The 12,500-nt window shown below is 49.4% G+C and overlaps 1 protein-coding gene across 1 annotated transcript in view; it reads left to right on the forward strand.

Moving 5' to 3' along the window:
- The window catches only part of vps13b (vacuolar protein sorting 13 homolog B), a 338,610-nt gene that overhangs the window by 79,372 nt on the left and 246,738 nt on the right, over positions 1-12,500 (forward strand). Inside the window, 1 exon segment of the mRNA XM_080857284.1 lies at positions 1,782-1,972. Coding sequence (XP_080713410.1) covers positions 1,782-1,972 — 191 coding nt within the window.

Raw genomic sequence — 12,500 nt, forward strand, 5'->3', positions numbered from 1 at the left:
AAACGATTTTGTTTTCCTGGATGAGCTCCCCTCTCCTCTCCTCTCCTCATCTCGCGGTTGGTGACTCCATAGCAATTGGTGGTCAAACAAACACTCATAAACACACTGTCAGCAGGTAGAGGAGTAAAACATGCTTGTTTAACTTGCTTGTTTTTAGCAGCGTTAGGAAACGGGCTGATCTGCATTTACATCCATCCGCATATATCTGCGTACTTTCTTTCTTTCTCTTTCTGTGTGTGTGTGTGTGTGTGTGTGTGTGTGTGTGTGTGTGTGTGTGTGTGTGTGTTTGTGTGTGTGTGTGTGTGTGTGTGTGTGTGTGTGTGTGTGTGTGTGTGTGCGCGCGCGTGCGTGCGTGTGTGTGTGTGTGTTTGTTTGTTTGTCTGTTTGTCTGTATCTTTCTGTGTGTGTGTGTGTGTGTGTGTGTGTGTGTGTTTGCCTGGATATGTCTGTGTGTTTGTGTGTGTGCGTTTCCACGCCTGTTGGGCCATGCCGATACTCCATCTGGTGCAGGCCCCTTACACACAGCTGTAGTAGTGTGTGTGTCTGAGAGCGCTGGTAAGTAGTTCAGCAGGGAGACCCCTCAGCCCGCAAGGAGCGCTTCATCAGCCTGCTGGATGCCACACTCTTTTCCAGCATGGAGGAGAGGAGAGGAGAGGAGAGGAGAGGGGAGGGGGAATCCCTCGCAGCTTGGCATGATGGAGCCCTCACTGTCACTGAGGGGCCCCCAGACGTCAAGGACTGGCCAGCTTGGAGAGGGAGACTGAGAGGACGAGAGAGAAAGAGAGAGAGGCAAAGAGAGTCCGAGATAGAGAGGGGGAGAAACACACACACACACACACACACACAGAAATGGAGGATGAAAGAGAGGGGGATGAGAGAGAGGAGAGACAGAGAGAGAAAAAAAACAGGAATGCATTCAGACACTGGCTGTGATGGAAGGATGGCGTATGCGTTGTGTGTGTCTGTGTGTTTTCCTTCGCTTTACTTTCCTTCACTCTGTTTTTTTTTGCATGGAGGTGAAAGATAAATGAGACTGCCCTCCTCTGGGACGTGAACTGACAGTGATTCAGCGGAGTGCTGTTACCTCACCCCCCTGACGATCGCCAGCCCCGCTCTCCCCGCTCCCCGCTCCGTGTTCCCCGCTTCCAGCTCCCGCCTCACGGCCCGTGGCCCTCTGAGTGGAACAATCAGCCTCAGCTCGAGATGAGACGTTAAATGGGCTCCGTGTCATTTTGGGGGATCGGGTATCTGGGATGGGCCTCCCCGCGCATAAATCACGATAACAGCTCCGACGGAGCTGTCCTGTCCGTCCACCGATTGACGGCGGGGAAAAAAAACACGTCCAACTGGCCGACAGACATGCAACTGTTGGCTGGCTGTTTGGAGTTTGATGTGTGTGTGTGTGTGTGTGTGTGTGTGTGTGTGTGTGTGTGTGTGTGTGTTTTTCCAGCTTCTCAGCTCTTCAGCTGCTCTGTTGTAGAGATGGGAACATTTTCTGGCAGAGCAGATGATGAATGGATTGGTAGTAATTAATTTCGGACTGGAGCTCGCGAAGATGTAATCGGCCTATAAGGAAATGTTTTTCAGGTAGAATTCCAAGTTCAGGCAAACATCACGAAGTGCACATTTATCACACAATGCAATTAATATTTCCCCCTGTTTTTCCTTCCCTCCCACCCTTTCTCTCCCTCTCTCTCTCTCTCTCTCTCTCTTTCTCTTACTCTCGTTCATTCTTCATTTCCTCACCCCCCCCTTCACCTCCTGCCCATTTCTCCCTGCAGGACTAAGAGGTCTTCTGTGTCCATCACCGAGTGCATTTTTGAGCTGCCCCACTTCTCGCTGCAGGGCAGCCGGGCCCAGATGCTGCTGCTGCAGGCCATCAGTCAGAGCTGGACTCACAGTCTGGGGAACGGGGCCTCCCCGGGGGTCAGTGAAAGCCTTCTCAACGACGTGTACAAAACACCAGCCCCAGGTAACGCTGAACTACAGACATTACCATCCAGCCTTCCCTCTGCTGCCTGCTGTCTGTTTCCTCTCTCTCTCTCTCTTCACGCTCCCACTCTTTCTGTTTATCTTTCCTCTCTCTGTCTCTTTACGCTGCCCGTCTCTCTGTTTCTCTCTCCTCTCTCTATTTCCTCTCTCTGGCTTTCTTTCCTCTCCCTCAGATTCTCTCTCTCTGACTCTCTGTCCCTTCTCTCTGACTCTTTCCCCTCTCTGTTTCTGTTTCTTCTCCCTCTGATTCTCTTCCCCCTCTCTGACTCTTTCCCCTCTCCCCATCTCTGTCAATTCAATTCAAAGTTGCTGTATTAGCATAACTGTCACAAAACAGTGTTGCTAAAGCCAGTATTCAGTAACAACAAAACACTTTATGTAACGTTACAGTTACAAACATAAGGAAGTACGTAACACAGTACTACTCTCTCTCTCTCTTTACTCTACTCTCTCTCTCTCTCTCTCTTTCCTCACACATTTCTTCCATCATTCCACATTCTCTGTGTGACTGTCATTCCGTCATTTGCAGCGATTCCGTTATGGAAAAACATGGGAAGGGGCTTACTACTGGATTGAATTGAGAGAGAGAGAGAGCGAGGGAGAGACAGAGCGAGGGAGAGAGGAGGGAGAGAGGGAGAGAGGGAGAGAGGGAGAGAGGGAGAGAAAGAGACCACAGGAAAGCGTTTATGTTTCACAGAGAAGAGGAAAGACACACAAAGGGCCCAAGTGTTCATGCGTGTGTTTTGGAATGTGGGCACATGTGGCTGCGTTGCAGGTGCCCGTCTGTGGCCCACGCAGTTGCTCAGCTTGTTAAAGCCTGGAGTTATTTTTGCCCTCGCGCAGTGACATTCTCCATACCTGCTCCCCACACAGGACCACTAACTCGCCACCTGTGTTTGCTTTGCCTCCAGCTTCGTCCATCACTGTGCCATAAATCAAAAAGAAATGGAGCATGTCAGCCTGTCAGCTTTACAGTGCTGCTTAGGTGCAGCTCACCCCCCGCTCACTTACTCTTGCGGTCGTGCTCACCCTTTTTCTCGCTCCTGTTCACTCACGCACTCTTTTTCCCATCCTCTTTAGCTCACTCTCTCACTAGCTGTCTCTTTTTCAGTGTTGCTCGATCTCTCTTTCTGTCAGTCATATGCTGTCTCTCCCTGTCTCTCCCTCTCGCTATGTCTCTCCACATGTCTTTCCTCTCTTTCCACTGTCTCCTCCCCCCCTCCCTCTCTCTCTCTCTCTCTCTCTCTCTGCCCCTCTCTCCTTTGCCAGCCTGGTGGCAGCGTCAGCAAATGGCTTGCAGATGAGCTCAGACGTGCTGAGGCCCAGAGTCCTCAGACAGCCCCTCTGTGCCCAGCGTGAGGTGGAGGACCTGCGGCCGCGCTCAAATGAACTCCCCCACCATTACACGCGCCATGTCCTCCACCAGGCCTTAATGCTCCACCAATAAATCCGACCCCATAAAAGACCGAAATGGGGGAGAGAAAATGAGGGAGAGTTGGGGGGGGGGAGAGAGAGAGAGAGAGAGAGAGAAGGGAGGGAGAGGGAGAGGGGGAAACAGGGCTGGGCAGTGGGGCTGCATTCAATAAAACAGTAGCGTTTCTCATGACGGTAGCAGGCGACAGCCTCCAGGGGGGCCCGGCGGGTTTTTCCAACTCATTAGGATCATGTTTGTTGGGTACGCCATCAACACACTGCCCCGGGCCAGCAGCTACCTTTCACCCGCACCCGGCTGTGCCGACGCCAGATTATTAAGAGCCGACTCCCGCGGAGTGAACTCACTTATTCCCCTCTCGCGCTCCCTCCTTGCCTCTCGATCCCTCTCCTTCCCTCTCTCCCTCTCCCTTGCTTCCTCGGAACCTCCTTAGTCCTGGACCATGCAGGAGGAGTAACTCTGAGACCCTGCTCAAGGCCAACCCTGGCTGGTCTGGAGAAGGAAAGTAAAGAGAAGGGAGGCCCACATGGTATAGAAACACAGGGAGCTGAACTCGGGAGTTGAACCAGAGAGTTAAACGGTAACCCCAGTCTCACAGTGTAAGTGAAGCAGGGTGGGTGATTGAGAAATATGAAACTCTGACTTAAATGAAGTATGTATGTGTTTGAATCATATGCCTCTTTTAGATGAGCATATTTACGTATATAGAATTCTGGAGTCCTGTGGTAACTTGAGTCAAATTTCACCTGTACAGTGGTACAAGCAGGAGGACATGCAGGTGTAAAGTCCCACCTGCTGGCAGTGTTGTAGGGGCTCTGCAGTGCCACCGCCCTGGGCTCAGGCTGCGCCTCTGGCCTGGCTGTCTGAGGGGGCGGCTGTGGCCTGGGCACGATACGCTACACAGACTGAATCATTTTGGTCAGTGTGGCGGGTGCGGTCGTGTCCACAGCCTGGCGTCACAATGGGTCCCTCGACCAGCTTCCTCCTCTCATCTGTTTACCTCTCCTCTCCTCACCTCTTTGCTTACCTCTCTTCTCCTCTGCTTACCTCTCCTATCTTCTCTTCTCCTCTGCTCTACTCTCAGAGCTAAAGGCATTTTGGTAAGAGAGGGAGAGAGCCAGAAAGGGAGAGTGAGTGAGAGAGAGACAGAAACAGAGCCAGAGAGAAGGAGGAAGAGAGGGTGGGAGAAGAAGAGAGAAAGAAAAAAGCGAGAGAGCAGCTCCTGCCGACGGCGTGTCCAGTGCGCCAAAAGCTCTCCACTCGTTGGGTATTTTACAGGCTGGAAAAGCCGCCCAGAGTTGAAATGCTGGGGACTATTTTAAGCCCGTTAACATGCAGCCACCCTCAGGCTCCTGAACAGTAAACGGGTTTGCGGTAGGCCAACTCAAGACAGCCCTCTTTATCCTCCCCCATAGCCAACACACACACACACACACACACACACACACACACACACACACACACACACACACACACACACACACACACACTCACACACAGATACACGCACACACACATACACACGTCATACAGATACACTCTGAAATTCATTCACACTCACTCACACACATACACACACACGCGCACCCACACACACACTCAAAAATATGCTCGCACATACACACACACGCACACACACACACACACACACACACACACACACACACACACACACACACACACACACACACACACACACACACACGCAAACTAGACACTCACCTTCGGGTCTGAACCTCATAGGTTCTAATAGGAGCTGGCTGCCTTTGAAGTATGTGTTCAGCAGTAGTGCAATGGCCCTGGCGTGTCAGCAGCTGAAGTCGGTTGCTTTGGATCTGCAGGACCTCCCTGTATGAACACTTACACATGCGGGGGAACCTGAAAGTGCTTAACTTTGAAACTTTTTTCCTTTTCTTTTTTTATATTATAATATCCCTCTCTTCTCTCCCCTCGGCTATGGAGTTTGACACCCAATAGAGGAAGGTGTTTCATATCGTAGCATAGCTGATAACACACTTAAGTCAGTGTCCGCTATACTGGCAGGGCCCTTCGTCTGCTTATTCCATTCTCTCTCCCAGATGAGGAAATTCTCTATCAGTGGAAAGGGATAAAAAGAGGGGAGCAGTTAGCGTATGGATGGACTGCTAAATGTTTTTCTCTTTTTATTATTCAAGAAACTCCATGTGCTTTTATTTGAGCTTTATGAGAGGCGTACGTCACAGCCGTCCTCTAGCAGCCCAAGGGCCAAAAGCATTATTATAATATGTCTGCTTAAAATAGTTTGGATATGAAAGAGCCGTTTGGGTCGATTGTACCAGTGTTTACATGTATATTCTAATTTAATAGTGTCTGTACATGCACGCACGTGTGTGTATGATTAGGGGCCCTGTTTTGATTTAAAGATTGGCTGAAATGGCAAGGGGAAGGAAAACTCTGTGGGGAGTTCTGAGGAGTTCTTCGCATCTTCCAGCTCTCAATTATTCCATTTGCATTCATGCTTATTGTCTGAACTCTCCTTTAATGCCTCTCTCTTTAACACCACTCCAGTACATACAGCACATTGCTAAATTTAATGAAGTTGCATGCAGGAATCTGTCATTTTTATGCAATAGCTAATCCTTGTTTTGCACGATGTAACTAAAGGATTTTAGTTAATTGGGTTGTGTATGACATTGGCAGTAAACATGAGTGCATCAAAGTGGCTTTTTTATTGTCTTGTTATGGAGTTGGCCTCTCTTGGACGCTGCAATCTGACCCCCCACCGTTGCCAACTTGGCTTTGATTTGACGCTCTCTCCCATCCAGGTTTTTTTTGTTCTTCCAGTAATCCCCCTTTCCCTCCCGAGTGCTGTTCATCTTTCCTTTTGTTCATTTTCTTTCTTCTTGATCTTCCCTTCTTTCTGTGAGTCTGTTTCTCCTTCTGTCCGCCTGCAGAGGAGTGGCTGCTGCTGGAAGTGCTGCCAGGCTCCGTGCCCTCTCCGCAACCCCAGAGCATACCCATCCCCACCGCCTTGACTGGCCTGGGCAGGCAGGCAGGCGGGCAGGCGGGCAGGGGGGCGGGCGAGCGGGCTGGCCCCTGTTGGGTCAACAGTTTGCGTGTGTGGCAGTGCCAAGTCATTTGTCTCTCACTGTGGGTTAACTGCCCCTCAGTTTGTTTCTGTGTTTTTTTTTGTGCCCTTTTTTTCTTGCCTCAGAGTGCCTTCAATGGGCCTTCAGTTCTAGTTTTCAGAACACATTTCCTTGTGGGTTTTGAGTACTTTTTCATTATAATGGCTTAATAACATTATTAAAGTTGTTATTCATATTTTTGATGTTGCAGAGGGAATACTTTTATATGGAGTGCTTGTGCTTTTCTTGAGTTTTGTTTTGTTTTTGTGTCTCAAGAGAAATCTCTTTTGGGAAGCCGTTACCACTCTGCATATGGTGCGCGGCACTGGCGTTGGTCACAGACCATAGATGAGATGATGAGGGTTTTTTTATATCAAATTAATTCATGAGAGGCCAGCGAGGTTTGTTGGAATAATTTAATTTCCTCAGGCATATTTATAACCTGACAGTAACGAGCCCCACTGAGGAGGGCCCTTCCTCCTTGCAGATGGTGGCGAAGTGGAGCTGGCAGCTTGGTGGAGGACGCAGGGAGGATTTGAGGAACAGGAAGTGAGCATGACGGGGGAGTCGCCTCGCCACGTCCTTGATCACATGAGATCGGAGCATCCTTGTCTGGAACGGCCATCCCTGACGAGGGCCATAAAAAGGCTGAGATGACACAAAGATCCGTCCCGGAGAGCGTAACCTCACAGACATCTCATTATAAAAGATGTATGGCGTGTCCGTCCGCTCCTTTCAAACGCAGCCAACGTAGAAATTCCTCATTGATTGCCCCCCCCCCCACCCCCCCTCTGTAATTTGCCTCCATGGGAGTGCTGTTGAAACAACAGCAGATTTGGAGCGAAAGCCACGCTTTAATATCTGAAAGATGTGTCGCCCAGGCGAGCCCTTGAAAGAATGGCGATTGTAATGAAAAACAATTGAGTGGCACAAAGGAATCGGTCCGTTACAATAGCCAGATGATGGGCTGAGTCAAGTTTGATGAGAGGAAGAGAGAGAGAGTCCACCCCTTTCTCTTTTGCGCTACCAATCAAACTGGGAGAAAAAAAACGCTTTGAGAGTGAGTGAGTGGATGTGCGGAAATCCAGAGAGGCAGGTTTGAAGGATGTAGGTGTGCAGAGGTGAGGACAGGAGAGACCTGAGGAGGAAGGAGAGAATGGTATGAGGGTGTGGAGAAGAGGGGAGGAGAGGACTGGGAATGGAGAGCAGAGAGAGGTGGATGGAGGGGAGAGGAGAGAGGACAGGAGAGGAGAGGAGAGAAGAGTGGACAGGACAGGAGAGGGAAGAGAGGAGGGGGTTAAGGCTCTCCGCTGGTGGTGGTTGCCTGGCGCAGGCCGGCAGGCGGGCGTTTGATATACGAGCTGTGACATAGCTGCAGCGTGACGGCTACGTGACAGCCAGTGGCCCGTCGCCCAGATGGAAGCCTGCTGGAGGACAGCCAGAGGAGTGTGCTGGGGCTGCGTTTGGGGGGTTGGAAGACCAGAGTGGGGTGGGGTGTGTGGGTGAAGGGAGAGAGTGTTGGCTCTAAGCAGTTTAAGACCACATCAGAGAGGCACAGCCAACACCTCCACTTTTTATCAAACCCACCTTTAGGAAAAACCACCTAATTGGATTTTGGTTCAATCCCGCATCTTCCACCTTCCAGATTTTTCTCTGCCTGTTACTCTACTGCTGCCCCAGCCTCCACCCTGCCTCTAACTCTACCCCAGCCTCCACCCTGCCTCTTAATCCACTGCTATCCCTCTCTCTTTTTCTCCCCTTTGGTCTTTTGGTCTGTCGGTTGCTGTTTTACAGACTTTAAATGCTAGCTCTTTCCATTTTCATCTATGTATGCATGCCTGCTTGGTTCCCATTGAAAGGAAGTTTTTACTTGCCTCCGTTGCCGTAGCGCCTGCTCTTAGGGGTTGAGGCTCTGTGCTAAAGTGCCTTGAGACACTTCAAATGGTTATTGGCCCCATATAAAAAAAGAAAATTTAATTGAACTGAGTTAAATTAAATTGGTCTCCTTTCTGTCATTTCATGTTCTTCTCACCCTCTTTCTCTTTCATCTCCTGTGATCTGAACTCAATCCTTCTCCATTCCAGTCTCCTCTAGTCACCTCTCCCTTTCTCGGTGGTCGTAGATTGGTGGTCTTATAAGGTTGTTTTTCAGTAAAGCAATGGAAGTAGTGTTTGTACACAGAAGGCGTGCGGCCTTTGAAGCGAAGTGGAACACTGGTTTGATATTACATTGGGAGTCCCTGTTATGTCCGTTGTTATCAGAGCTGTCTTTCTCAGCTCCTTTACTTGTCAAGAAAGAGTAAGAAAGACGAGAAGAAACTCAGCTGGAAACAGAAAGGGAACAGACAAAAAAAAAAAAAAGTAACCCTAATCGTTCTTAGATCGGCTTCACAAGGTCGCGGCGGCGTGACTTAGGGGATTTATGCCCTGGTGTTTGGGCCTTTCTCTGATCGTGTTTTGAAACAAACGGGGCGACTGTGGCACAGCCTGTCGACAGCGGTTCTTCCGCGCCCGTGACTGGCTTAAAGAGAAGAAAAGGGGCGGCTGTCATGGTACGAACCCCACACTCCACTCTGATCTCAGCACTCTCGGCCCGCCAGGCCTGACGCTAATCCTTCGGTGTCACCACGGCGCGTTAAGTGCTGGTAATAGCCCTGCTCTGCTGGTGGGGAAGGAGAAAGAGAGAGGAAGAAAGAGAGGTAGTAAGATAGAGGGATATTAAGAGGGACAGAGGGACAGACAGACCAATGTTGACTTTCCAACAGCGCGGATACTGAAGGAAGGAGAAACCTGCCAGGCTCCCCTGCTTCATGCTGCTGAGGCTGCTCCTGACCTTTCCCTCCTTTCTTTCTTTCTTTCTTTCTTTCTTTCTTTCTTCAATTCTTACCCTCGGTTTCTCTCTCTTTCATTCTCACCTAGGAACATGGAACCATTTCCACTTGCTCACTGTTTTTCAGTTTTATCATTCCTATTGTTTCTTTATTGCACTCCTTTATTCAGTCTATATTTCTGTCTCTCTCCATAACTCTACTCTTGTTCTCCATCTCTGTCTGTCTTCCCATTTCTTCGGTCCCCTTCTTTCTTAGCCCAGAGCTGCCCAGGGCTGCTGTTTCTAAAGCAGCTTGGCGCGTCAGCCTTTATAGGAGCAGCAGCTCTGGATTCTGGCTTTCACTGTTCCCTGGTCAGTAACTGAAGATGCCTGTCCCTTTGGACCTGCTTTTAATGCATAACCCCCACCCCCCACCCCCTCGTCACACACACACACTGCACTCTGCCATCATCTGTCGAGCTTGAGCCTTGCGTCATCGTCTTGTGGGACCATGCCTCTATCACTGCCATTGTCTCGAACATTCCCCCGTCATTGTTCTACAAAGCACAGTGGTGTGCACAAGGTTTCCCAGCTAAGCAGCGGTCTGTGGTCCTCAGAGCTGTCAAAGGGGTAGGGGTGTGTGTGTGTGTGTGTGTGTGTGTGTGCGTGTGTGTTCGCGAGTGTGTGTGTGTGTGGGGGGTGATGAGAAGTGGTGTAGCAGCAGAGCCAAAGACGTGTGTTCCGCAGCGTTCCCTGGCCTTGTGCTCCAGACTCCACGCGCCTTTGAAGAAGTATCTCGCTGGTTTCACAGGAATGCCCGTCTGTCTGCCTCCCAGATTGACATCAGGACGCGCACAGGCAACCGAGACCAAAGACCAAGAGAGGAGAGAGAGAGAGGGAGAGGGAGAGGTTCTCGCCTGAATCACATCTTTCTTTAAACACAAAAGAAGTCTTGTCAGGGTTAAGCAGTCGCTAAATAAATCTAGCGGGGATTCGAGAGCAGGCTGGTCTCTCTGAAAGCTACAACATGCCGCACTTGGTCCTCTCCAAGGCATAGATGATGACGTTTTAAGTCAATCCAGACTTGGCCCCTACCGACCAGGCAGTGTCAGTCAGGAAGAGAGAGATGGAGAGGGAGAGAAAGAGAGAGGGATGGTGGTGTGTGTAGGGGGAATAAGGAGTGGTTTTCAGGAGGGAGAGAAAGAAAGGGATGGTGTGGGAAAGGGAAGGATGAAGGAAGAAAGAGATGTGTGTGTGTGTGTGTGTGTGTTTGTGTGTGTGTGTGTGTGTGTGTGTGTGTGTGTGTGTGTGTGTGTGTGTGTGTGTGTGTGTGTGTGTGTGTGTGCTGGACAAGAAGAGGAAGAGGCAGTGTGAGGAGGGGGGACCGCACGGAAGCCCTTGCTGCATCTGAGGGAACTGATGTTTGAAGGGGATTTGGAGCTGTGTGTCAGTGTGACTGAGGGAGGAGATGCCTCCCTTTCATCACATGCACATGTTTACCCACACACACACACACACACACACACACACAAACACACACACCTCATCTTTTATGTGTGCATTCACCCTCACACACATATTCATACCATATCTCTCATCTATCTCTTTGTCTCAATCAATATATACACACACACACATACACACACACACACACCCTCCCTCTTCCTTTCACTCACACACCCGTCTCCCATGTGTGGGATGACATCAGGCCCTCACCAGGGAACTTGGGTGGCTGTCATCCATCAGTGTGTGTGTGTGTGTGCATCATCATCACCACCAGCAGCCTCCTGTTTTCTGCTCTGTGAGCTCACTGCCATCACACACCCAGATGACACCCAGTGCCCCCGCAGTGAAGCCAACGCATCCCTGCCTAATATGGTCATTGTGGTGCCCTTCAGTGGCACTGCTAAATCAGGGCTAAACCTCACCTTTGGAATGTGATCATACTCCAGTCACATACTCATACTAACTCTTACTCCAGTCACATACTTATATTAACTCTTACTCCAATCACATACTCATACTAACTCTTTCTCCAGTCACATACTCATACTAACTCTTACTCCATTAACATACTGGATTCACTCATACTAATTCAGACAATTAGTAATTTCTTCAGCTGTTGTTCCTGTAAAATGACAACAGGTTCTCCTTAGTGTTTTTTGTTTTTATTACAGTATGATCATCATGTTAGAACATATTATTGCACAGTTACCCTAATCCTTAACCCCAAGGGCAGGTTAAACAAGCTTACGAACTACGATGTGTATGAGCGTGTTTGATGAATACTCTGTTTATGAATACGCTATATGTAAAAACTTCTGTAGATTCTTTTTGATTAGTCAGTGCGTAGTACCAGAAGATATTCGTGACAGTGAAACGCACTCACCGTATCCAGATGATGATATTAAATCTATCAAGTGTTTTTCTGCATACAGTTTTATGTACATACATGTCTCATATTGTGTATTAGCCCTGACTGCTGTGTGTGTGTGTGTGTGTGTGTTTGGGTGTGTGTAGACTTTATGCCCCTGGTGTGAAAAGCTCTGGTAAAGCCTTATGTGCAAACACTCGTACATAATGGATGGGGCTGCCTTAAATCAAAGCATTGTTCTCTTCCAGCCAATTAAACCCAGAGCCTTGCACTAGTTGCACCAGCAAGGATCAAGTCTCTCACAGAAAAGCAAATCACAGGGACAGAGGCTGGGTGACATGAAGTCAGCCGACACAGACACGGGGAGAGGGAGAGGGAGGGAGGGAGGGAGAGAGAGAGAGGAGGGGAAAGAGAGAGATGAGGGGAAATAGGGAGAGGGAGGGGAAAGAGGGAGAGAGAGAAGAAAGTGAGAAGAAAGGCTGAGAGGCAGTGAAGCATGTAACGAGATGTTAATGAAACATGTGGCAGTAGATCCTCTCTCTCTTTCTCTCCCTCTCTCTCTCTCTCTCTCTCTCCCTTTCCCTCTCTCTCTCTCTATTTCTCTCTTCCTCTCTCTCTCTCTTTCTCTCTCTCTCGCTCTCTCTCTCCCTTTCCCTCTCTTTCTATTTGTCTCTTCCTCTCGCTCTCCCTCCAGGAATAACTCTCTCGTTTTCTCTCTCTACCACAGCAATTAAGTGATAATAAATCTGTTTTTATTTATGCTACCCCCCCTCGCCGCGTTTCTGCT

Source organism: Sprattus sprattus (genome assembly GCF_963457725.1).
Source record: "Sprattus sprattus genome assembly, chromosome: 19".
In the NCBI taxonomy this organism is placed as follows: domain Eukaryota; kingdom Metazoa; phylum Chordata; class Actinopteri; order Clupeiformes; family Clupeidae; genus Sprattus; species Sprattus sprattus.